This window comes from Elgaria multicarinata, chromosome 2 (genome assembly GCF_023053635.1).
Source record: "Elgaria multicarinata webbii isolate HBS135686 ecotype San Diego chromosome 2, rElgMul1.1.pri, whole genome shotgun sequence".
Classification (NCBI taxonomy): domain Eukaryota; kingdom Metazoa; phylum Chordata; class Lepidosauria; order Squamata; family Anguidae; genus Elgaria; species Elgaria multicarinata.
The window spans coordinates 155,811,620-155,839,528 of record NC_086172.1 but is presented as its reverse complement, the minus strand read 5'-3'; the positions used below and the strand labels follow the sequence as shown (position 1 = coordinate 155,839,528).

Here is a 27,909-nt window from a genome sequence, read left to right as displayed (position 1 = left end):
TCTGAAAAATAATTTCAGAAAATGGCAAAGGACAGACCTTTACTAGAGAGCCAAACACTTCACCTCTTTGAGATGGTGCATCCAGTCGACTCATGTCACTCCACTAACATCACCGAAGACCAGCTGATGGGGTTCTGAGAAATCCAGAAGTAATTTGTCTTGGGTTAGAACAAAACATGAATTTCATCTGAAAACATAAGATTTGGTGGAATAGCTTTCTCCAACCTGATGCCCTCTAGATGCATTGAACAGCCACCTTTATTATCCTTCAGTTGCACAGATCTGAAGGGGGCACCAGGCTGGATAAGGTTGATGTAGAAGTTGATGGTGGGTGGTTAAGGGGAGGAGACTCATAGAAACGCAAAAGTAAAAATGTTGGTGCATTTTCCCCTCTGGTAGAATAACCCCTTCACTGCATTTGCACTGTGATCCACTGATGGATTTTAATTAAATTTTATTATTTATTTATGGCATTTAAATCCTGCATTTTTCCCCTCCAAAGTACTCAAGGCATCCTCCTCCTCTCCATTTTATCCTCACAGCGACAAACCAGTGAGATAGGTTGGGCTGAGAGTCTGTGGCTGGCCGAGTGGGGACTAGAGCCCAGATCTCCCGACTCCCAGCCCAACACTCTAGCCACTACACCACATTGGCTGTATTTACCTATGCTTTTAATTGGGGGTAGGCACCTTGGGGACTTGCAGATATTTTAGTTGTTTAGCCAACAACTCTCATTACCCCTCACTATTAGCTATGCTGGCTAGGGCTGAAGAAAACTGTAGGCCGAAACACCTGGTGGGCAGCAGGGTTGCCCATCTCTGCTTTAAATACTGTGTTACTTGTTGGTTTTTCCCTCCCCCATGCTTCAGATGGGGTTTCTGCCTTTATGGGGGGTGGGGAATAATCTAAAGTGCCCTTTGTTCATTTTATACAATTACAAGTTCATACAGCACTTCGAGTTTCAAAACTGCTGCCATAGGGTAAGAGGAGAGAAGTTGTTATTCTGACAGAATGAGCTAGGAACAAGCTTAGAGTAACCTGCAGTGTTTTGGTCATGGAAACAATAACCTAGAATGTTGCTCCAATGATAGTCCGGAGCATTTTGAGGGTTGATACAGGCTTGTAATGAGGTGTGTCTTTTAAACCCTGCCTCCCTGGAGAAATCATGTTCCCAATTAAAACGGGTAATGCCTTTTTTCCCTAACATGTGCAGTCTGTCATGACTGTGTTATCTTCTTCTGCCTCTGAGACTGGTGGGTTTCATAAAGGAAGAGACTGTGGAGGTTTCTGGGGAAGAGAAGTTAAAGTCTGAGAACATGGTCAAGGAGACATTGGCAGCAGGGAATAGAGGCATCATGGTCCCTTCCTCCTCTTCCCCCACCCAGGTTTCTGTCAGGTAGGGTTGCCTCCTGAGATTGCCCAGGAAGATTGCTCCTTCCTGAATTGTTCCTGCGATAAATCTCTCTCCCATCTTCCAGATCCCAGGACTCTTCTGCTGACATAGTGTCTCCATTTGGTTCCTGTGTGAGTGTCTGTTTGCAAGAGTTGTCATAACATCATGCTAACTGAGGACACGGTTAGTTAGTTATGTGCCTTCAAGTCAACTTTGACTTATGGTCATAGGTGACCCTATGAATCAGCGACCTCCAGTTGCATCTAGTGTAAACCACCCTATTAAAATCTTGTAACTTCATGTCTGTATCTTCCTTTATGGAGTCAATCCATCTCCTGTTTGGTCTTCCTCTTTTCCTTCTACCTTCTGCTTTCCATAGCATTATTGTTTTTTTTCCCTAGTGAGTCATTTCTCATTATATGTCCAAAGAAGTATAATCTCAGTTTCAGCATTCTTGCTTCTAGTGAGAGTTTTGACTTAATTTGTTCTAGAACTTATTTATTTGTCTTTTTCATGGTCCATGGTATCCGTAAAACTCTCCTCCAACACCACATTTCAAATGAGTTGTTCTTCCTCCTATTCACTTTATTCATTGTCCAACTTACGCAACCATAGATGGAGATCGAAAATACCGTGGTCTGAATAATCCTAACTTTGGTTTCCAATGTTATATTTTTACTTTTAACGATTTCCCCCAGATTTCTCATAGCTGCCCTTCCCAAATCTAACCTTCTTCTGATTTCTTGGCTATTGTCTCCATTTTGGTTAATAACTGCCAAGATAATGATAATCCTTGACTAGTTCAAGAACTAGCACACGGTACACAAGCTCAAAAGTTAACTAGTACAGTTGCTGCTGTGTGTAGTGGCTAAAGTGTTGGACTGGGAGTCGGGAGATCCGGGTTCTAGTGCCTGCTCGGCCATGGAAACTCACTGGGTGACTTTGGGCCAGTCACAGCTTCTCAACCCAACCCACCTCACAGGGTTGTTGTGAAGATAAAATGGAGAGGAGGAGGATTATGTACACCACCTTGGGTTCCTTGGAGGAAAAAAGGTGGGTGGTAATAATAATAATAATAATAATAATAATAATAATAATAATAATAAAATTCCTGTAGCTTAAATCTGATGGGTCATGCAGCTAGAGAGCTGTAAAATTTAAAAAATGAGGAAAGTGAAAAAGAAGTGTAAAAGCCAAGACTAGATTAGTTCTCATTAAAAGAGGGAGAGAGAAAAGGAACATGTTTTCCCCCCTCAATCAATTTATACATTTCTTGAACAGGTTTCTGAAAAAAATAAAAAGATTGTTTATTTGCATTTTTGTAATGTACTAAATTAGTAAGGGCTGGCTAGGGAGGTGTAGACCTTTTTTTCTGTCTAAATATGCACCATCTAGTTCAAACACTTTTAAACACCTTTGGCATCAAGTGTCTGCTTAAATCTCGCCCAGGAAAGTGTATAAAGTGCTTAACGTTGGGTGGATTGGGCCTTAAATGCCTTGGCATAAATACATTAAAATATTGAAATCCATTTTAATCAGTCCACTTACTTTTCTCTTTCTTCTTTCCCTTGCGAAGAACACTACTAGCTGTTGCTAGGTAACACCTAATTGTGATATTAACTGCCAGCAGCTGTCAGAAGAAATGGTAAATTCTTTTATCTTGTTAACAGAATTTACTAAAGCAATGGCAATACATAAATATTCCGTCTTTAATTTAAAAATTATAATGCTGCAATTGAGCATGGCTATATTAGCCATTTGTTTTAGAAAGTCTGCCTAGGAAATTCTCCCTAATCCTACTTCCAGCTAGTTCCTGGCTTAAATGTTAGCAAATTTTGTACTGTATGGTGTTGAAAGCTGTCTTCTGATTGCCAAGCAATGATGTATAAATATAGATGGGCACGCTAGTAAGAACAGTTAGCATTCGGGCATGTGGAGGCATCGTTCCTGATTGCCACTACAAATCCTTCTCTCCCAGTTTGATGGCCAGCTCAACAGTGTGAAGGTAGAACTGGGCTTGGTCTGTCCTGGAGCTTAAAAGCAGGTCCAATGAGCCCTGTACAGATCCAGCATGTGTATATAAGTTTGGTAGTTTTCCTTGCAGGCTTCAGCCCCGTGTGTCACCTCGCATATTGCTTCAGAGGAACCTCCAGCAATAAGGGAGCGTAATCAGACAGGAAGGGTTGCAAGAACCCTGGTTTGTGTGTGTCCCTTTGGACCTTGGCCAACAAGTGGGAGACTTCAAGTTCCAAGGTAACGGACAAACGTAGCACTTTAGATATTTTTAGTAAATGAGATGTCTTGGGGCTCATCTACACCAAGCAGGATATTCCACTATGAAAGCGGTATGAAAGTGGCATATAAAAGGCAGGAGCCACACTACTGCTTTATAGCAGTATTGAAGTGCACTGACAGCTGTTGGGGCCCATGACAGATACCACTTTTATACCACTTTCATGTCCAGCCGGAATCTGGCTTCCTTTAACTTGAGCCCGTTATTCCGTGTCCTGCACTCTGGGAGGATCGAGAAGAGAGCCTGGCTCTCCTCTGTGTGACAACCTTTTAAGTATTTGAAGAGTGCTATCATGTCTCCCCTCAATCTTCTCTTCTCCAGGCTAAACATGCCCAGTTCTTTCAGTCTCTCTTCATAGGGCTTTGTTTCTAGACCCCTGATCATCCTGGTTGCCCTCTTCTGAACACGCTCCAGCTTGTCTGCGTCCTTCTTGAATTGTGGAGCCCAGAACTAGACACAATACTCTAGATGAGGCCTAACCAGGGCCGAATAGAGAGGAACCAGTACCTCACGAGATTTGGAAGCTATACTTCTACTAATGCAGCCCAAAATAGCATTTGCCTTTCTTGCAGCCATATCGCACTGTTGGCTCATATTCAGCTTGCGATCTACAACAATTCCAAGATCTTTCTCGTTTGTAGTATTGCTGAGCCAAGTGTCCCCATCTTGTAACTGTGCATTTGGTTTCTATTCCCTAAATGTAGAACTTGGCATTTATCCCTATTAAATTTCATTCTGTTGTTTTCAGCCCAGCACTCCAGCCTATCAAGATCACTTTGAAGTTTGTTTCTGTCTTCCAGGGTATTAGCTATCCCACCCAATTTGGTGTCATCTGCAAATCTGATCAGCGTTCCCTGCACCTCCTTGTCCAAATCATTAATAAAAATGTTGAAGAGCACTGGGCCCAGGACTGAGCCCTGCGGCACCCCACTCGTTGCCTCTCCCCAGTTTGAGAAGGTTCCATTGATAAGTACTCTTTGAGTCCGATTCTGTAGCCAACTGTGAATCCACCTAATAGTTGTTCCATCTAGCCCACTTTTAGCTAGTTTGTTAATCAGAATGTCATGTGGTACTTTGTCAAAAGCTTTGCTGAAGTCAAGATATATGACATCCACAGCATTCCCACAGTCCACAAGGGAGGTTATCCTATCAAAAAATGAGATCAAATTAGTCTGACAGGATTTGTTCCTGACAAATCCATGTTGGCTTCTAGTAATCACTGCATTGATTTCAAGGTGTTTACAGATTGACTTCTTTATAATCTGCTCCAGAATTTTCCCAGGGATGGATGTCAGACTGACTGTTCTGTAGTTCCCAGGTTCCTCCTTTTTGCCCTTTTTGAAGATAGGGACAACGTTAGCCCTCCTCCAGTCGTCCGGCACCTCACCCGTCTTCCATGATTTTGCAAAGATAATAGACAAAGGTTCTGAGAGTTCTTCTGCTAGCTCCTTCATTACTCTAGGATGCAGTTCATCGGGCCCTGGAGATTTGAACTCATTCAAGGAAATTAGGTGTTCTTTGACCATTTGTTTATCAATCTCAAACTGCAATCCTGCCCCCTCAACTTCTGCTTCACTTTTTCCAGGGGGGTCATAGATCCTCTTTTGGGAGAAGACCGAGGCAAAGTAGGAATTGAGCACTTCAGCCTTTTCTTTGTCATCTGTTATCAATTTGCCATCCTCATTAAGCAGTTGAACCACCATTTCTTTCCTCTGCCTTTTACTACTCACGTATCTGAAGAAAGCCTTTTTATTGCTTTTAGCGTCCCTCGCTAATCTCAGCTCATTCACAGCTTTAGCCTTCCTGACACCATTTCGGCACTTCTGCGCCACTTGTCTGTACTCTTCTTTTGTAGCCTGGCCTTCCTTCCACTTCCTATATGTATCCCTTTTTGTTTTCAGGTCATCTCTAAGCTTTTTGTGGAGCCACATTGGTTTCCTCTGTTGTCTTCTATCTTTTCTCCTTGTTGGAATTGTTTGTAACTGTGCCTTTAAAATTTCATTTTTTAAATACTCCCACCCATCCTGCACTCCTTTTCTCGTTAGGCTCACTTGCCACGGGACCTTACTTATTATAGTTCTGAGTTTATTAAAATCAGCTTTCCTAAAATCCAGAGTACGTGTATGGCTACGCTCGACTTTTGTCTCCTTCATAATCAAGAATTCCAGTATGACGTGGTCACTTTCCCCCAGAGTTCCCGTAAACTGCCACTTTATCCACTAAGTCATCCCTATTGGTCAATAACAAGTCAAGGATTGCCGATCCTCTAGTTCCTTCCACCACTTTCTGTAGGAGAAAGTTATCACCCATACCTGTCAGGAATTTCTTGGAAGGGCCGCTTTTGGCAGTAATGGTCTCCCAACAGATATCAGGGTAATTGAAGTCCCCCATCACTACTACATCACACTTCCTTGAAACACTGGCAATTTGTTTCTCAAAAGTTTTGTCCTCGTCTTCTCCTTGATTGGGTGGTCGGTAGTAGACCCCAATTATCATATTCTTTTTATTTCTAGCCCCATTTATTTTAATCCAGACGCTCTCTACGGGGCTCCCAGTCTCATCCGCCTGTATTTCTGTGCAGGGATAGGTATTTTTAACATATAGTGCAACTCCACTTCCCTTTCTATTTCTTCTGTTCTTTTTGAACAAGTTATATCCTTCAATTGCTATATTCCAGTCATGGGAGTCATCCCACCAAGTTTCAGTTATACCTATCAAGTCGTATTTGCCTTCATGTAATAAGAGTTCAAGTTCATTCTGTTTGTTTCCCATGCTCTGGGCATTAGTATATAGACATCGAAGACCATGTGTTTTATAGTCTGGCTTTGTTCCTACATTGTTGCAGACACTATTTTGGGGACACTGTTGGAGCTGTTCTCTGTACTGTGGTGCATTGGCCTTCATCCATTGTTGCCTCGAAATTTACGTCTCCCACCCCCGTAAGATTCAGTTTAAAGCCCTCCTGATGAAGTTCTTCATGCTATGGCCGAACTCATTCTTTCCAGCCCTTGGGAGGTGCAACCCATCCCTTGCCAGCAGTCCATGTTCCAAGTAGCGTAGCCCGTGGTCCAGAATCCAAAACTCTCACGACAGCACCACCTTCGAAGCCAGTCGTTCATCCAGAGTATTCCCCCCCCCCCTTCTAATCCTCTTCCAAGAACCGGGAGGATGGATGAGAAAACTACCTGGGCCCCAAAGTTCTTCAGTTTCCTTCCCAGAACTTCAAAGTCTGAAATGATTTCTTCGTAGCTCTGCTTGGTGACATCATTTGTTCCCACATGGATGAGAAGAAAGGGGTATGTGTCCGTGGGCTTTATGAGCTTCGGTAACCCTTCAGTCACATCTCTAATCTGTGCTCCAGGGAGACAGCACACCTGGCGAGTCCATGGGTCTTCACGACATACTTGGGCTTCAATCCCACGCAGCAGGGAGTCTCCCACAATGACTACTCTTCTCTTCTTCTTGGTTGACCTACCTTCTGCCTCTTGGTCACTGTTGCATGGTGTCTCCTGTACCAGATATAGGTTGTGCACCCCAACACTAGGGTTACATCATCACACACCCATATCTCTATCTCTGTTATGAATAAATAAAGCTTGAGCTCTGCAAGCATAGAATTGTGTTCCTGGCTGCTCCTAGTAGTGTCTCCTCTCCCAAATCCAAAGTTGATTGAAGAATGTGAATGGGCCACAGGATTCCCACAGCCGGACATTCTGTCCCAGTTTTTATTTGTCTTGATCTATGCTAGATTGTGTGTCCATCAGTTATGAGCTTAAATTCACGTCCCAAGTGTTCATCATTTGATGTGCAAATTTCCTGTTTCTACCATTTCCTACTAAATCTGGGTGCCTTGGACTATGTGTGTAGTAGGTCTTTCAGCTTTCTCAATCATGTTGAAATACCCCAATATAGAGATTGATAGCACTGTGAATGAGGCCCAAATGTCTTGATTTAGAGAGAGAGAGAGAGAGAGAGAATAATATCGAGCTTTTAACAATTTGAATTGAAGAAGTCATACCTTAGCACCTGTATGTATCTGCAACTGCCCCTTCTTCCTCACTATTCATGAAGTTTAATTTAGTCCAAAATGTAGTCACTTCTGTAATTTAGCTATTAAAAACTGTTCCTGACTTTTATTAAGGAGATGGAACCTTTTTCTAGTCTGTACCAGCTCCCTAAACTCAAATGCCCTGGTGCAGCAAGTTTCGTCCAAACATAGCAATGTGCTTCTCTCTGTGGATCTCCTTCTGAGTTTTGGCCTAGTATATGCAAAACAATTCTTCACAGGGGAGAGGGAATCACCACATTCAGCACCTGGGTCTTGTGTACATGGTGTCCTTTGCCGAAACAAGCCGTACTCGTACCAGCTGAACAGATAGATAGTCAGCAGTTCCAACCCTTACAGAGCCAGTTGCTATTTTGAACATATGGGAAGGGGATTAATTTCTAGTGTCCCTCTTTCCCCCCCTTCCTGCTACTCTTGCAGGTGATGAATGCTGCCAAAGCTGATGGCACTGACTGTATGAGCAGCAGGGAGATCTTTATGTGCAACCGGGTGAACTTAGTGCATTACTGCATTCAGGCATCTGGATGAGGGCCTGAAAAGTGTTAGTGCTTTTAAGAGGTCTTGTTGGGGTTTCTCCCTCTCTCTCAGAATACTAGAACCTGGGGTCATCCAGTGAACCTGCCTGATGGGAAGTTCAGGACAGATAAAAGAAGGGTGTACTTCTTCATACAACGCATGATTGAGTTACAAAAGTTGTTGTCATAAGATGCTAAGCGTTACTAATGAGCAGCATGCTGGTACATTATGCCTCCTGTTTACTTCCAATTAGAAATTTACCAAGGCAGAAGTGCTTAGCCTTGCACCTGAACCAGACTCTGGCTTGTCACTCCTCTAATAAGGATCCATAAGCCAACTGGAGGATAAGGCAACAGATTAATGGAGGATAAGGCTATCAATGATGACTAGTCCTGATGGCTATATGCTACCACCAGTATCAGAGGCAGTATGCCTATGTATACTGGTTGCAGGAGGGTGCTATTGTACCCTCCTGCAAGTTTCCCACAGCTGGTTGGGTGCTGTGTGAACAGAATGATGGCCCTTTGGTTTGATCCAGCATGGCACCAATTCTGTTCTTATCTGTAAGCCAACTTCAAGCCTAGCTTCAGACTAGATTGTTAGAGGAGAGACAAGACAGGAGTCCGGGTTTGGACATAATGCTAAGGCTTTCTGCCCTGGTAAGTTTCAGGTTACTTTAATTGCTCCTGGAACAGCCGAGCAGGAATTGTAAGCAGTTCTGTCTGTATTTTGGGTCAATGTGGCACTGTGTGAAACAGGACACTGGACTAGGTAAGCCTTTAGTTTGATCCAGTAGAGCTCTTTTTACGTTCTTATTTATGATTAGAGACACACGAGTACTTCCGGTAAAGTTAGTGTGTTGAAATACTTTGGAACATGCCATTAAGATCCTAATAGACGTCATTTCGTAGACTTGTTTAACACCATTTTGTGACTCCCTTGTTCTACATAGCATTGGGAGTTGTGCCAGTGTGCAGAGAATTCGAGGAACTCTGGGTTAAGAGGGGTAGGGCTTCACCTTATTGGAACAGGGTTGGCTGTTCTTGGTAGCTACCTCTCTGAGCCAGATAAAGACCTGTTATGCATGAGTGCTGCCAATACAGTATTTACTTTTGTCATTTCCATGGATGCCCTAAGTCCACCACTCCACCCCCTTAACTCACAAAGAGACGTGTTGACTTTTTTGCCAGAGTGGATGTTCTCCCAGCTGCCTTTAGAGTGAAAAACTCAAAGTACACGAACTGTTAGTCGAGCCATACAATTCCAACTTTTTCAGAGGGGTAACGGCTGAAAAAGCCGTGCTTTTTGGACTTCAGTCAATCCAAGGCATGACTTGCAATGGGTGGCAAATTTTAACGCTTTGCCTCTGCTGCTTGCCTCTCTTATCTTGCATAAAATTTTAGAGCAACTCCATGAATAGAGCCACTAAGATCACATTATCAGGCCTCTTTCTTTAACAAGGAAAACTTTTAGTGCTGTACTTGAATGTTTTAGTCTCTCCTTGGGTAAATATACATTTGTCTGAACATAATCACTGAAATTAACTCCCAGAGAGAGAGAGAGAGAGAGCAATGGTTTGGATAAATGAAGACTTATGTACAAGAGACCTCTGTTCTCTAAATATTAGCTTAGTTTGTCACTTGAATGTTGCAAGACCACCCCCCACCCCCAATTACTGTTTGTGTGTCTTTTTAAAAGCTCTCTTGTGTAATTAGTTCTGGTCAAGCACTAGTGAGTAGTGTCCTTTTCCTCCACTCTCCTTTATTATTACTAAATTGGATCTCCCTGTCATATATGAAAAATATTTCCTGTCCTTCCTGTTGTTTTTTCTTGCCTTTGGAGGTTTGCAAGTCCACAGCAGACCAAGAAAGACTAGGGGGACATGATTAACTCTTCTATGCCATGTTCTGCAGACTAGCAGTGAACCATTGTTTGCACTAATTTAGTTGTACTTGCATCTTGTAAAAGGAAGCCAGAAGGAGATCACTGACCAGCAGCTTGTGTCGGGAGCACTTTGGCCTCTCTTCACAATGAGTTACATATTTATCTTCTTAGATATGCACATCTACCCTGTCCGAGCAGGCTTGGGGAAGAAAGAACCCTAGCGTGTGTGTGTGTGTGTGTATTAAAATGTCAGAATAAAATGTTATTTAAAAACTAACCCTTAACACCCAAACTTGTAAAAGAAATTGTGCTAGTCAAACTGGCTGAATCTGCCCTATGTACCTGTTCCCATCCCCCACTCCCGGGCATCTTTTCCTCCATGTTTTTTCCCCCCATGAAGATGCTGTCAGACTTGAATCTCTTCTGTCTTGGCTTTCTATCTATGATTCTCTGCTATGGAGTTGATCTTGCCAAAACTTGCATTTCCAGGCCACCGCCATTGTCACAATGACTCGTCTTCCTGGCAAAATCAATGCTCTGAGTCACCAGCTAGATACTTGAGCGTTCATAGTGAAAAGCCTATCACAATATTTCTCCAGAAACGTTGGGAAAGGAGGAGGAATAAGAAATTGTTTTCAAAAAATAACTTTAAAAAAGAAGAAGAATCTGGTCGAGTTAAAGGAGCTTGTAGGATTGCTTTTATTTTATTGCAGGTAGCACATGTTATTATGTGGGGAATGAATCAGGCCCATACTTCTGAGAATTTTCAAGTGGCATGTACCTGACAAGAGGCTTGAGTAGTTTGGACAGGGGTTCCCTGCTCAGAGCCTTTCACCTGGGCAGGCTAAAGAATGTAATCTATTTTCCCCCTCGCCCATAATTGCATAGAGGGGAATAATATTCCTATAGCTGTAACAGAATAGTACATACTTTATGTTCTATATGAAATTTAAAAACAGGTCCTGCCCACGACTCACAATCTAAAAGAGACAGAATGGCAGGAATGTGACACCCAAGGATAGGGCAGAATGAAACCTGGAAGATGACATGGATTTGGAATAATGAATGTAAGGTATTTCAAAGGACCAATTAGCATTATTAACATATGCATCTGGGGATCACCAAAATCCATTCATTTTTTAAATTTTGTTTGCTATGCACTTATGAATATGAAAATTAGGTGTGCAATCCAGCTCAAAGTCACAGAGTTCTCTCTCGCTCTCTCCCTAACTCTCTAACTCTATAACTTCATAACATCTTCTAGTCTCTTCCCTTCCCTCATGAGGTGTTTGTCTCTCTTTTGACAATCAAATTGTTTGTCCAGGCAGTGTTCAGTGTTTGATGCCTGTTGTTTGATAGTGTTAAATCAACAGTGATGTGATGATGCTTTGCAGAGCAATGAGAAGTTGAGGCCCTTCCCTGAAGAGTTTATAATCTAAATTTCAGCATATGGGAAGCAACTGAGTGAGGGCAAGAAGATGGATGTGAAAGTAAATAGGGAGAGCATGCATTCAATTCCGTTACATATACTTGGGCTTCATTTTCAGGAGATGGCAACGAATTGTGGCACATGTATCAGTGAAAAGTTGGGTTGTGAGAGAGACATTGAAGAAAGAGAGAATGGTGGTGTTATGGAGATGTTCCAGGAGGCAATTCCAGGTGTAAACAGTTCCAGGTGTAACATCAGCAAGGGAGAAAGGGACATTGTCATAAGAATATAAAAAGAACTGTGCTGCATCAGACCAAAGACCTATGTAGACCAGCATTCTGTTCCTACAGAAGATAACTAGATGCTTCTGGGAAGCCAAGAAGCAGGACACAAGCGCAATAGCACCATCCCATTTGTGTTCCCCAGCAACTGGTATTCAGAGACAGATGTTTGAGAGGACAATAGTTTCAACAACTGTTGGGGAAGGAAGCCATGGTCAGAAGCAATTCTAGTATTCCATTCTAGTATGTTCTGAGCCAAATGGGGACTTTGAGCACAAGCCATGCTGCACAGTCTCAGGGTTCAATTGCCTTGTCATGTAGCAATTGATACCAAAGTGTGCCAAGCATTTTGTTTGTACCATTTTGACACAGACATATGTGAATGAGGAAGTTCTGTTGGTACATTTACATTGTGAGGTGGGTCTCCATTTGTAGAAGCAGCTACTTCTCCATAGTGTATTTGCTGTAGTTATAATTACACCTTATTCAGCGGTGGGTATAAAGATATGTGAAAGTTGAATGGAATCATCAATCTAAGGGTTGTGCATATTTGTGTTAATCAGATGATAGTTCCATAAGAAGAAGGTGATTATTTGTACTTCTGTCTATTTCCTTAGTTACAATTTATTCTGTCAATTAATATAGAGCACAGCAGGAATGTGGCATATCGTAAACCTCGCCTGATTAAACTTTCAGACCTCCTCATGTCAGCAAAGCCAAGAAAATAACTGGCCAAGGTTGCATTTATCTATTGGATCAGATGTCTTTCATTACTTGATTGAATGCACAATAGTATTTTGCTACCCTGATATTAAGCTGCAAGTCCTCTGATATCAAAAGATGTTTTGAGACCAGCTCAAGCTAGCCCATAGAGAGGAACTCCAGAAAAGCAGAAAGCCTGCAAATCAGTGCATCAAATTATTTCACCTAGCCCTGAAATTGTCATACTTTTATACTGTATTTTGTATTTGGGTTTTTAGATTGTTGGTTGTTTTATCATGTTCCTCATGGTTTTAATTTTTGTGAACTGCCCAGAGAGCTTCGGCTATGTTGCATGCCCAAGTATGTTGATGTTCCGCATGCACATGCAAACTCCAAGATTGTCCCTAGAAAGTCCCTCCATTGGTGTTCTAAGAATCCTTGTTGAGTGCAATAGAATAGCATCTGATTCAGGGCCAGTTTAAAGTGGGAAATCATATGAGAGTGTAAAGCATTTGCTTTTCAGCTTGATGTATGCTTTGCGGCACTATGAATTTAATTTTAAAAATATGTGTGGGAGAAATATTTTTGTTTCTAGCTTCCTCTCCCCTCCCTTAAATGTGTGTGGGCAGGCATTGGGTTGAGTGTTGTTGTTTTTCTTGCATATATAATGTGACTGCTAAATAATTCTTTTTAATGAACAAGGTAAGCCCCGCTCTTCAGAAGCAAACTGTTATGTTCTTAACACAACTTAACTGATGCCACACTTTAACAAGAAGAACGTATATTTATGGTGACTTGCAAATCAATAAATGTAAATGAGATTTTCTTTACACTTTTTTTTTAATTACCTCTAGCACATCAGGTCCACCCATTTGGCCAGGAAGCACCTTTTTCAAGAGAAATGGAGCTCTTCTACAAGGTAGGTCATAGTTTCCCTTTTTTCTCTCCTCTGCATTTTACACATGCACTCTTCATCAATTGTCTTGACAGTTGCCCTAACTTTTCACAACCTTTACGGAAGAAAACCTCTGATGGACTCTTCTCTCTCTATCTTTTGTCTTTCCCTGTGCCTAGATTTTGTGCATAACTTACTCATGAGCTCATTTTATCTCAAAAGGTAATATATGCTGCAAATGTGACTCTCTTCCTCCTACCTACGCCTCCTCAGACACATTATTGATCTTGTTTCCTCCCATTTATAGCAAAGTCAACAGAGTTTATGCAGGACAATGTGTTCCGGTAACATTCAATTTGTGTTGATGAAGAAAATCGCTTTGCTCCTTCTAGTGTCAGTACAAGGATACGTCTTGCGGAAATTGTGTAACAGATCTGTAGCAGGGTGAAATAAGAGGTGGTTGATATAAAGATACATTTTTTGATATTAGGTCTGTTCTGATTCTGTTTGTCTCCCTTTTTGTATTGGAGAGAAGAGTTCAGTGGTTAAGAAACAAAGACTTTCTAGGGGTGGTGGTTCTGTGCATATCTGTGGAAATTCTTTTCTTTCCTTTTTTGTGCTCAGGTTATGTTTAGCTAGTTATTATGCAGTTGTAACTTGGAAATTGGATCTGATTCAACTTGGAAGAGTTTTCATGCTTTTTTTTGTCTTGTGCATGCCAGACTCTGAATCTTAATTGTAATTCAATCTGGATCTTGGTCATCTTCCTTGGATATAGTTATCAGCTGTAATGCCAGTCTTTATTATATGTGAAAATTGAAATGCACAAATCAAGAGGAGACGTGCCCATCTTTCCATAACTCATGGGAAGCAGTACTTATTTGAGTATCTGAAATCTGTCAGCCAGCTTTCATAACTGCTTCGTTCATGTTCTGAAAGGTCATTGAGGCTAATTTTCTAAATTTGTGGATGTACTTTTTATGCTTTTCAAAGGTAGCATTTGCTAAAAACATTTGTGTAGATCTTCTTTTAAGCTAGTAACAATTATACATATATAAGGCACCACTGCCTGGTCATATTCCAGAGCCAAAATGAATTTACCCATTGGGCATGCTAACAGTCCTTGGAATATGTCAACATGGGGAAGGGGGAGAACTGTAGAATCCATCCACTATTTTATTTTAAACTGTTTATATACTATTGTTCATCCATAGATTCTAACTAATGCCATTAGTAAAATAACTCAAAGCTATTAAAAACACACACACACCACCCAAACATTTAGAACAATGAAATAGCTTGCTTCACTATTTTCCTCTTTCTGGTCCATAGAAGTGGACTGTTCTGAAGGTGCATGCAGAGTTCTGGAGGGCACGAACCTTGCAGCCATGGTCAGGTTGTTTTGAAAAGTGGCTCTCTCCTCCTGTTTCCTCCACTTTGCCCTGCCATAACAAACTCAGACCAATGTTTCTAATGTCTTCATCTTCTGTGTTAGGAAACTGTGGAAGGGGTTTGGATGCCGGATGAAATAGGTAGGATTGACAAGTTAAGTGAAAAAGGGTAGCTGCTATAGAATCCTGAGAGTCAGAATGTCTTAAAATAACTAATCCATGTGTGGAATAAGTACATTTGACTCTTTAACAGGGTCAGTTGAAGTCAAGTATTGAAAGAATTCTAGAAGTTGTAGATTCCATTGTCATAATGTGTGTGGAATAAGTACATTTCAGCCTTTATTAGGGTCAATTGGACTCATGTATTGAAAGAAGGCTGAATTCTAGCAGTTGTAGATTCCATTGTCATAGTGTGGCATACATAAGAACAGTTGCCTGTACCAACGTTCTCAGTTTGTTGCCACAAATAGTAAGGCAAAGAAGCCTGGCCTTATATTGGATCTTATTTTTGGCAATGGTCCTGATAATCATATTTGACCTCTATGGTTGTGCATCATTTAAAACCAGGGAGGTTCATGGTAGAGGCTGGTTATAAGGAAGAAAGAACACCTTTACTCATTCTGGAGCAGAAAGTGTCTTTACCTCTGTATTTTTATAGGCAGTTGTCTTTCAGGATTCTTCCCCAATGAGTATTTAATGGGAATTAACCAGAATTATAGAGGTGTGGTAAAGTAAAATAAAATTGGAGAAGGAAAACACATGAAAACATGAACATACAGAAGGTTTTACAGTCTTACCGATGGACTTCCTTGGAATGTTGATGTAATTGGTAATGCATTTTATCTTCTATTGTATTGCTGATGCAACATCAGTTATGTACTCTCATGCTTCCAAATTGACAGTATTGCAGATTTGTATGTTTCTAGTAACTGATCAAATATATATTTTTTGCTGAGCATTAGATAACCACCTGGCAATATCAGCACCATTGTAAGGTTACTATTCAAAGCCAAGTACACTTAACATGTTGATGAAGAATGATATTTAAAGAGAAAACTATGAGTGTTATCTTCTTGATTATTCGAAGGTTTACTTTTGTTGCGTTACCGTTTGGGTTATTACTTTAAGAGATGTCGAGATGTTGTTACCCCATCCTGGCAGCAGTAGAGACACGAGACTTCAACATCTCAGAACGATTGGCTGAAGCTGCCATTCTTCGCACGCTTACCTGGGAATAAACCATGTTGAACACAGTGGAGTAAATATGCCTAGGATTGTATTCCATCTGTGTGTTTGTGCATGTGCATGCATGTGTGCTCTTTTTGTACAGCTTGCATTGAAATGGGTGTGAGCTGTACAAAATATGAAACTTAGGTGTTCTTTGTCCAATACAGCTATGGGCTAGGCAAGTAGAACATAGCTCTGGAAGAATGAAGAGATGATAAAAGCACAGCAAGAAGTCCAGATGGAACAATACTAACCTCAGTTAGTGCTACTTTATATTTCTGGTGATTAGGAAGAGACTTATGATGGGAAATGTGTCTTGCGAGATTTTTTAACTTAGATGTGTCTTGCGAGATTTTTTAACTTAGTACCATTCTGTGCGTATGGATCAGCATGAAAATGGCACAGAGCTGAACATGGGGAGAAGGCTGAGCAATTTAGAACAGGATCGAATCTGTAGTACATCAAATTTTATAGGACAAGGCATTTTTATAGGTCACTATTTTAAGTTCAGCAACAGAGATACTGGTGTTCGTATTGCACAGTGGCATGCTTAAATACCAAAGGGATTGGCCCTTCATGGATTTCTCTCTTATTTAAATATATTTCATTTACCACATTTAAATGTTATACTAAATCACTTGACTGACCATCCAGTGGGTCTAAAAGCAGCTTTCCAGGTAAGAATTTCTGTGGAATGACTGATTCCATTTCAGCGAACATTGACCTAATGAACATATTTAAATATGTATAATATGAAGTTGTGTGCGGATTATTCTTATTCTTATTTTTTTAGAAATCAGAGATCAGTGCTGAAGTGGAATAGAACACATACAGAGTTAACTTGGACCAGAAATTGACTAATCCATCCATACCTACCAACTACCAGTGTTTTTTTCCCCACTGTGGTTTAGACAGGTTGCCTATAATTAGAATAGATCATAGTTCGTGTGTAACGGTTCTGGAAAACAAATCTAATGACGTTTTCCTCTGTATTACAGTAGTTGCCAGCAAATTTGTGCACTGATGTGGAAGTGTTTGATTATTATTTTTTAAAGGAGGTGTCGTTTCGCTTTTTACGGATTTTATTATTGTAATAAACTGCATAAATATTCATAGCATTGTAAAACATGATTATATACATTCGCTTATAACCCGGTTTAACACTAAAAAATTAATAAAGGTTGTCCATTTTTAAATAAAGCAATCCCATTTGGTTTTTTCCCCCTTAGCACAAATATAATTTGCTATTTTTGCATCACTGCATACTCCCACATTTTATCCAACCATTCCTGAATTATTTGGTTGTTGTTTTTTGCCTGCTTCCAATATTGCATCTGCCAGCCTGGCTGTAGTAACTCTAGATGTAATCAGTTTTCTGTCAGCCTATCTTATTATAAATAGGATATCCTATCACAAATATTAATTTAAACGTAAAAACAAACAATCTAAATCCTCTTTGCTCCTTTAATGTTTATTTTTGTCCAATATTTTTTAACACAAATTTCTTGGTGGGCAGCTGGATGTCTTCTTGTGCCGTCCTTCAGCTGATTTCACCCAGGAATTGTCACCTAGCATTTTTCTTTTCCTTTTTTCTCTAGGGAAGCGACATTATATTTACTTTGGTTCCATTTCTAAGCAGAAATATGTTTGAAACCTGTCCTTTTTAGTAAATACACATTTCTTTACTCTGTAATCAGTAATTGTGCAAACATGGTCAAAGAAAAATACCACTGAAACATCCAATGTACAACTTCATATAAATTACTCTGGAATGATGCTAGTTATAACTTAAATATGCTAACTATTCCCAATAACTGAGCAGTATTAACTTCAACTTCTCTTGTGTGACTTCTACTTCTATTGTGTAATAGTTTAGTTTGGGCAGCATGCTAAATGCTTAACAAAATATAAGTTGCTACTTCCACCACAATATGAAGCTTGCATTAATGCAGTATATTCAGTACAGGAAATTGCATTGACTCCGTATATACGTCATCCCATCATGCTAATATTTTGGTCTAGTTTAGGGCTGTTTCCAGGCTTGTGGGGGCAGCAAGATACAATGACCCATCACGGGTTATTTGTTTAACCCACAGTGAGGCTACAGTGCATGTTGGATGTTAGTGGCCACCATTTTGAATATACAGTGCTTGTCTGGGAGTTATTGTACCATGTGAACCCAGTGAGTTTGTTATGCAAGGGTTAAACAACCCTCTGTTTAACCCTTGCATAACCACATTCACTGAGTTTGCACAACACAACAACCCCCGAGGAGTGGTTGCATATGCAATTTGGCACCAGTGGGCGCTGCAGCTCATTGAAACCTGATCAGGGCCTTCTAAAAAAACCCTCATGAGATTCACGGACTCTTCCTGCCCCACATCATTCCCTACCCCCAGGAGATTTACTCAGGCCTTTCTGTTTCACACTGAGAATGGAAGTGGGATGATTGGAATTTCTAATGCAGCTAAACCCTGGAGGGCAAAGCAGGAGATGATGCTGATAATGAGTTTAAAGGGATGGTTTTTAGCAGCGCCATTTTGAATTTGGAGAGGAGAGAGTTGATGGGATTTCCACAAATTCATGATTATGAGGATGCAGACTTTTCAACTCTGTATTCACACATAACACTATGGGAATGCCGTTTATCGAGGCAGCCAGTGCCGCTTCTGGTGTTTACTCGGTTTGGTAGCATTTTAGAACTTGTGGCTTCGGATAATATAGCTACTTTTTAAGTTCAAGGCAAAAGGTTTTTGCCAATTTCACAAGACAGTCTGAGTTTTTCTTGTGTGTCAGATGAACAGAGTATCCACTCCTAAATTCCTCGGGGCAAAGTTTGCTGTCTTTGTTTACTCTGCCTTGACAACCAATGGGAGTGGTCAGGTACTTCAGGTCAGGTCAGGGTGCCTTACAAACATTAGGTAGGGTTGTGTTTTGTGCAGTAGTTTGCCAGAAGCCAGGCTCCTGTGGGAAGGGTTCAGCAAAAAAACACTTGCTTTGCTGAAATGCACACTGAAAAATAGCTTTGCTGATGACAACATTGTTCTTTGCAAGTCCTTGCTCAACCCCTAAGGTGTAGTAATTTAAAGGGAGCATGGGAAAGCTAACAAAAATTATATTGTTAGATCATGGGAAAGTGGAGGTAAGAGTGAGTGTATAGAAATCCAAAATACTGTATTGAAATAGTTTGATCCTTGTGGCCACATTTGGGCTAAAAGAAGCCATGGCCCATGCGTGTTTTTTTTTAAAAAAAATCTTAGCAGATTCATCTGTTTATATGCAGCGTGCGACGTCCTCAGAGGAACAGGACGTTGCGCCTGGCATTTTGGGGTTTTTTTCTTAAAGGAGAAGAGCACAGGAGTGCTTGTGCAGAAATAGTGTTTTTTTATTATTTTAAAGCAATTTCCCCTGTTTCCCCCTCCCCACCCCCGATGGGCGCAGAGCTCCTGAGGAGTTTTGCACCCTGTGTGGGATTCCTGGCTCCTCGCAAGTAACCGCGAGGAGCCGGGACAAACCACGATGGTGGGCCACACTTTCTGCGGTCTTGGGATGATCCTGAGACCACAGAAAAAACATGCCTAAAGGGTAGGGTGATATCCCGGGGAAAGGGAGGGATTGTCCCTTCCTGCTCCCGGGAGCCCCTGTGCGTCATGTGCATGCACAGGGACGATCCCGAGGTGAACCCTGGGATATTGCCTCGTCTAGCTGTGGCTTGAGAGTGTTCCCCAAACTATGCCTTTTGACAGACTGACAGCAGCAATGTAAGATCAGCTATTAAAAATTGAAGAGCGCTACAAGGAAAGCTAAATATCTGGAACCCAATATCATTTAGGGCCAGGAGGGGGGGAAAATCCTTCATGGCTCTATTGCTACCTGTGTTTGGGAATCATGATCAACCACGGTTTAGAGATGTGTATAATAAGCATATCTTATTTCATTAAATTTATGTACTGCTCAATTGATAAGAAATATCTTGAGTGGTGAACAAAACAAATCCAACATAATTCAGTTCAAATAAGGCAACACTTAAAAGAAAACAGCCTTAAAAAACAATGGTAAGCATATAGTCATACTCATGAAAATAAATATTTTGAGCAAGCAACAGAAACTCAACAATGATGGTATTTATTTAATACTAGAGAGTTCCATAAGTTTGGTGCATCCCTAACACCTGCTCCAGAGGAAGGGAAAGGAGGGGAGGAGGACATAAGCCTAAGGCTCATGCATGTAATGCTAAATTATGGTTTACTATTACGAGTCAACCAGGCCACTTTGTTTGTAGTAACCTAGACAAATTAGACCTTATAAATACCATGGTTAGGGTGTCAATCCAGTTTCCCTGCAGCATGCACACATTTTTAAAAAAGATATGTAGTCTTCTCATGTGTTCTGGATTATTCCATGGCTAAATGCCGAATCCATACTAATTTGTAATGTGTGAAGTCTCCCTTGGTTCCATGGTAGTAAGAAGCTACCAAGCCACTCAGAATACCCTACATCTGAAGACTCTCTGAGTGTGCAACAAGAATACATGAAGAAATTGTTCTGGTGGTGGCAGCAGCAAAATAGTCCACTCTCCCCAGATGAATACTTACGAGGACTTCTTACGTGTGTATTTTTCATGGTGTATAGGCATTGACAGCTCCCAACCTGAACAACGTAGTACTTATAACTTTCAACGTTTGTGCTGGCATGAGCATCAGCAACAACGGCATCTCTCCAGAACTGATTCTGCTGCATACTTTTCAAATCTGTACATAATTTTGCCCTACTCTTGTGCATGTTTAATGTCTGGTCATTGACTGTAATAAAGTTGATGATGATGATGTAATGATTTGCTACACTTGATCTTAGCTAATAGGCCAAGAAGTCTCAGCATTTGGGCCCAGTTTTCCAGTGTTGTACTAGTGCAGCTATCAGTGGGTCTCATCCTAAGGCATTTATTGGCCAGTGCAACAAGTTATAGCATTCCATGTTCTCTTTTTGAAACATCTCTTAAGCAAACAATGCAATGTTGTTTGTTTTTTAATAAAAGTGTAGAAAAGTTGAGCTTGTATTTGAGATCTTGGGCAAGAATGCAGGATGCTGAGCTCCCTCGGAATTTAGGCAAATAGATGCTGTTGCCAAAGCTAGAACGATAGAAACAAAAGAATACTTTACTCAACAGGAAAGAAAAATGCCACTATTTCACTTATAAAAGGCTGCAAGCTGGACAAGACTGTTGGAAGGCTAGTAGTGTCTAGGTGGCTTTAATGAGAGCTGTGTGCTGCATTCAAAAAGCAAAACTTTGTTCCTTCAGCATAAGTGATTTTCCTAGTATTGTCATTCGTTTACATCTGTTCACAAGGCTAGAATTGCCAAAGCAATTAGTATAAGTTGAACATGTGATAATTTTTCATTAATGGGCACACTACCTTACATTGGTATACTCTTGAACAATAACTACGTTGTAACAGGGAAAGTATTTAGACCAGCGTTCCCTAAGCTGGTGCCAACCTGAATGTTGTACTACAACCCCCATCGTTCCTAGCCAACATGGGTGATGACTGGGGATGATGTGAGTTGTAGTCCAGCATGCACCAGGCTGGGGAAGGGTGTTTAGATAATTAAGACGATCAGGTGACCAAGAATGTGTAATGGAGATTCTGCCATACATGAGAGAAATAATCTCTTTTTAAAAAATGAAGGGCAATTGAAAAGATGCTCTCAGAAGCAATGAATGTGTGAGAATTTTCACTTGATTTGTTTTCACTACTGTTGTATATCTTTAAAGCCTTGGCAAATTAATTGTACCTTGGCAGTTTTGAAAGGTGTCCAGGAACTTCCCTAAGCAAAAAACAGTATCATGCAGTTGTGTGTGTGTGGTGTGAAGTGCCTCTTCACAGAATGCATTATTAAACAATTGAATTTGAAACCACAAAATGTAGTGGTGCCCACCAACTTGGATGGCTTTAAAAGAGGATGAGACAAATTCATGAAGGATAAGGCTGTCAATAGCTAGTAGTCATGATGGCTATATATTACTTCCAGTATCAAAGATACTATGCTTACATACACCACTTGCTGTAGGACATGAGAAGGAGGGTCTTAATTGCATTTATGTCCCGCTTGTGGGTTTCCTATGGGCGGCTGGTTTGCCACTGTGTGAACAGAGTGCTGGACTAAGAGGAGCCTAGATTCAGCATGGCTCTTACATTCTTAATAGCATTTTTTAAATTCCACACTACTTGCCTTTGTCTCTATTTGTTTGCTGTATGCTTAAGCATCAGTTTTTTTTTGGTTTTTTTTTTAAATGGATCAATGAGAGCCGGGGTTGTGTAGTGGCTGAGCTATAAATTTTGAAGGCCCCAGTTCGAATCTTGCCTCTGCCATGAACGCGCTAGATTTAATTTATTTATTTATTTATTTATTTATTATTGCATTTATATCCCATGTTTTTTCCTCTAAGGAACCCAAGGTGGTCTACATAATCCTCCTCCTCCTCCTCCTCCTCCTCTCAATTTTATCCTCCCAACAACAACCCTGTGAGGTAGGTTGGGCTTGAGAGTCTGTGACTGGCCCAAAGTCACCCAGTGGGTTTCCATGGCTGGGTGAGGACTAGAATCCAGATCTCCCGACTCCGTCCAACACTTTAGCCACTACACCACACTGGCCTTCAGCAGGCCATTCCCTCTCAGCCTCAATCCCCCTCCTCCCATCTGCAATATGAGAGATAATAATACTGATGCATCTTGGAGGTTCAATGTAAGAATTACAACTAGGATACACCCCTTGCTTCACAACAATATGAAGCACAGTGAATACTTGAAAGCTGTATAATACTACAATAACGATGATAAAATAATAATAAGTATAACATTAGTTTCTTTTCTGGAGCTCTCTGCCAGTGAGGTTAAACGACTGCAGGTTTCTCAGTAATGAAATGAAATAATTTGTGTCAAGGCAAGCTGTCAGTCATGAGACTGAAAGTTCAGACATGGTTCAGTTCTGATCCTTGGTAGTGATTGTGGTGTGTGTTACAATAGTTTCCATGAGTCCTGATCATAAGCCTGGGTTGCTGTAAAAACACGCCCCCGCCCCACCCTCCTCCTCCTTTCCTCCACCAAAGAACTTGCCACTTAAACGACTTTACCTGTAACAGTAGCAGTTTGTAATTAGAGCTTCAAGACTGTATTTCAGAAATCCTGCTGGTGTAGCAAGTCAGATTATCCAAATGAAGGGTTTTTTGTGTGTGTTTTGGAACACTGGCAACACCCAGTTACTCATGAAGTTTATCTTACTGTCTTTCTTTTCTCAGCATGGACAACATTTATGGGGAGCGGGGATTGTTTAAATCAGAGGTTCCCACTGTTTGGGGTCAGTGGACATGTTTGGAATTTTGAGAGAGTGTCGTGGGCACTCTCATAAAATGGTTGCCATGGTGGGCCCGGCTGTTCCCAGAACCCAGACTGGTGAGACTAAAAGAAAATGACTTGCCCACGAATCTAAGTACAATACAGAGATGGGGGCTGAGTTCTTTTGAACCTTAACATAGGTAGAGCTGGAGGGCGGCCCTTTGCTTTGCAGCATGTCAGCTGTCCAGTTAAAAGTGGTTAATTAAAAAAACCTTAAGAAATAAAATAAAAATTAGGAGATGTGTCCAAGGACACATTGGTGCCAATGGACACCATTTTGGAGACTCCTGATTTAGTTAGTGTATTGTTTTTATCGACATGGACTCTGAATGAAGCTCAGTGTCAATTAAGTGTAAGCCTGTTCCTTGCTTTAATTCTACTCTCTAGGGTATTGTTTGGCTCTAGTGCAGTGTGTGTGTGTGTGTGTGTGTGTGTGTGTGTTTGTGTTTTAATTTAGCCCCCCTTCTGAAGCAGTGGCCATGTGCTAGGTTGGACACTTACACATCACTAAAAATGAGGAAATTAATCACCAACCAAGAGGTCAAAAGAAGGTGTAGATTTACATAAAATTTGCTTGTGCTAATTCATATAAATGCAGATTTAGAAATAATTATTGTTTCAAAAGAAATACAATGTATCTCTTCATAGTGGGGCAAACTGAGACCTGCTCAGTGTAGTATCTAGGTGCTAATAAGACACTGTCCCTTCCTTCTTGTGCTTCTTTATCTTTGAACTGGACTACCACTGAACAGCTCTTCAAACAGAGGACTGTCCTCTGATAATCTTTCAAATGGAGGCCTGTCCTCTGTAAAGTAGGATACTGGTCCATCCTTTAATGTGCACATTTCTGGTTGCTGAACTTTGAAGCACCCTTTGGTTTCCAAATTGAAATTAGAGTCAATGTGTTGAAGTCCATGTTCTAAATGGAGCACAGTTACACTGTGGTTACCTTTGCAAGCATAATCTTAATTACAAACTTAACTGTTTTATGCTTGTTTTAATTGTCATGTCTTCTTCCAAAAAAATTCTGGAATGGCATTCTAGTTCGGCTGTTGAGAATTTTGGTGCAGATCTGCAGCCCCTTCTCAAAAGTGTGAGTGCCTAGGATTCCCTGAAGATAGGAAATGGCTCAGACTGATTTAAATCTGTGAGGTGGATATGCCCTGTGAATTGAGATGGTTAAAGAATCATGGAGAGAGGTTTTCATGTATGTTTTTTCTATTGAATGCTTTAAAACCTGCTCTGTTGGAGGAGTTGTCAAGAGACAATTTGTTTTGGTTTTTTAAGCATCAAAATGTTTAAGACACTGTTTTGGTAAAATTGTCGTCAATTCTGCTTCCTCAAATGAATCAGAGGCACAGTGAAATCATTATCAAATCATGGAGGAAGCAATGTGGTAGGTCCTTTACTTACATACAGAATTTGAGTTTCTCCCACTGCTTGTGTCTTTTTTCCTCTGATTAAAAAGCCTTTGACCTTGCCCAGTATTGTGCGTTGAACATTCTGAAATGTATGTAATTGCTTTAAAAAATAAACTACGTGTGCCACATGCATGTAATTACTGGAAAATATGGAAAACTGGAACACTGCACAACATTCTAGGCAACTTATATAACATTAGAGTTCAGTTTGCGATAACTGATGCAGATATGTTAAATTCAGTGCACAAACTTGTTGCATAAGTAGATTGTGCTTCCTTACAAATAATAACCCTATTGAAGCATGTACTTTTTTTATAGCAGCAGAACATTGGGTAAGAAATCACTATAAAACCCCAAAGGAACTGGAACATTTTGTACATTGGAATCGGGGTGGATTTTATTTAAATCATGATTTAAATCACTACTCAGAAAGACTCTATTTAATCATGTGACACACACCCCCCAAATTTTTTTTACACAACTCAGAGTTACCAAAGACTCTTTCTTGCTGGTATAATCTTAATATTTACAACCAGATGAAGGTTTCATTTTTAGAATAACAGATTAGTTTTAATCTTAACTTCTTGTGCTGATCTATTCCACTCCCAACAATCTATCCATTGATATTTTTTTTTGAAACTTAGCACTTAAGAGGTAAGGAGTTGATTCTGTGTACATAGATTTGCAAAGGAACAATGGGATTGTGATCTCTGCAGACACAAATTCACAGTTTTGAGAACTGTAAAACCAAGCATCTGTGATAATATCTTCTAGATATGGCACCTACGTTATATGCTTTTAGACGCCAGGTGAAGACCTTTTTATTCTCCCAGCATTTTAACAGTCTATAAATACATTTTAACTTGGTGTTTTAAATTTGTAATTTTGCATTGCTGCTGTTTTTATCTGGTTGAGCTTTTATATTGTATTTTATATTATGGTTTTATACTGTTGTTTTATACTTTGAATGTTTTTAATTTTTGTGAACCACCCAGAGAGCTCCAGCTATTGGGCAGTATAGAAATGTAATAAATAAATAAATAAAATAGAAAAACTGCCCAATAATTTTACAGAAACCTCTGGAAGAGCATGACATTGTGAATGGATTAATGGAATTCATTTACCAAAAAATTTCAACATTGCATGAATATACAGCCTCATGCTACATAATTAAAAACTAATCCTTATTTCATGATGAATAACCTTTGGACTATAATGTATCTTAAATAGAAAACTTTCTTTAGATAGATTTTTCTTCAAAAAGCATTTATTAAAAAAAAATCCAATTTAAATAAAAAAATCTGATTTAAATTTTTAAAAATCCGATTATTTTTTTTAAAAAAAAATCATTGATTTTTATCCACCCTGATTGGAATTAGCAGTTTTCAGGGCATCACCATTGCCTCTTTGCTGTCTAGCTGGGCTGCTAGAGCCCTTCTTACTATCACATCTTGCTTCTCCTTTAGTTAGAAATATGTCTCTTGCTTGGTATTATATTGTGCTTGTGGCCGTGAAGCCTTGCGATGACCTGTGCATGTGTGAGGGAGGAGAGAGAACAGGAGACACAGAGTGGGGACAGAGTGGGCCTCAGTTCATGTCAGTGGTGGTACAGACAACTGCCAGTGCTTCTATTTTCCATGTCATGACCCTGATGTGAGACTCTTCATAGGAGGAAGAGTTGAAGGACCACAATCTACCGTATTTCTTTGATTCTAAGACACACTTTTCCCCCAACACAACAGCTCTAAAAATGGAGTGCGTCTTAGAATCGATGGCATCTTAGAATCGAAGCAATACGGTAAGAGGAAAAGAGGAAGCTCCTGCAGCAGCCTCGAGCCATGCGAGCGAGGAGGAGCTGGTTGGGTAAGCACCTGGTTTTTTGTTAGGCAAATTTATTCGCAAGTCCCATCGATTTCCATGGGACTTATTTGCGTGTTGTCGTCCCCTGGTGCACAGACAAGTAAAGAGCGAGACTGGAGAGTTAAGCGTTTTAGCTCCTTAATTGCGTCTTCTCCTCTCTCTCCCCGCCCAAAAATATTGTTTACTCTTTGTTTCAACGCCCTTCCTTCTTCCCGCGCAAACGGCGGTTTCTTCTCTCATAGAGGGAAAAAAGAAAAGGACACAACCATTAGAAGAAAGCACGGAGGGAGGGAGGAGGAGGTTGGCTGGGCGGTGAGGGAAGTATTTCTTCGATTCTAAGATGCCCTTTTTTCCCAAATAAACATCTCTAAAAATGGGGTTCGTCTTAGAATCGATGGCGTCTTAGAATCGAAGAAATACGGTACCCACCACCAGCAATACCAAGGATCTGGCAGTAAACCAGGAGGAGGCCAGGCCCTCAAGGCTGACTGCCATGAGGGCATCATCTGTGGAAGACACAGGCCCCATTCAGCCAACACGCTAAATCACGCTGCTTAACCACAAAATGGTTAACGGAATGCATTTTGTGGTTAAGCAGCATGGTTTAGCGTGTTGTCTGAATGGGGTCACAGACTCACTCCCAAGCCCTTGGGAGAGACACCTCTTGAAAAGACAGGAATTCAGAAGGTGTGCTTGACTGAGCCAGAGGCCTCCTTGTGTGAAAAGGGGCTTTTATCACAAGGAGGACTTTTTCAGCTGCAAATCCCAGCTTTCCCCACTATGATGAGATGTATTGTATTTCTACTGAAATTACAATTATTATTTATAAATCAGCATTTATATGAATTAGCACACGCACATTTTACACAAATCTGTCAACCTCTGCGTAAAAAACAGCAGTGTAAGGCTGAGAGAGTTGCTGGAAACAATGTCAACCAGACCTTCCTGAATCCATTTTATTTTGCCTGGACTGATTACTGGCGTGAGCACTTCTGCACGGGAGTTTGATCCTTCTTCTGCCTGTTTCTTGTCTGCTGTGTTGCCTTGTGACTTTATTGCCTGTTGCCTGGACTGGACTCTGACTATCCTTCTGCATCTGCTGTGTTGCCTTGGAACCTGTTTACCTGTGACCTAGACTTTTGAGACTTTGTCTTTGC

At 40.7% G+C, this 27,909-nt stretch overlaps 1 protein-coding gene across 4 annotated transcripts in view; it reads left to right on the top strand.

Annotated features, from left to right (window-relative positions):
- The window catches only part of FOXN3 (forkhead box N3), a 197,540-nt gene that overhangs the window by 91,661 nt on the left and 77,970 nt on the right, over positions 1-27,909 (top strand). For all 4 annotated transcript variants that reach the window (XM_063117949.1, XM_063117951.1, XM_063117950.1 and 1 more), the window contains exon 4: positions 13,419-13,483. In XM_063117949.1, coding sequence (XP_062974019.1) covers positions 13,419-13,483 — 65 coding nt within the window. The remainder of the gene's footprint in view (positions 1-13,418; positions 13,484-27,909) is intronic.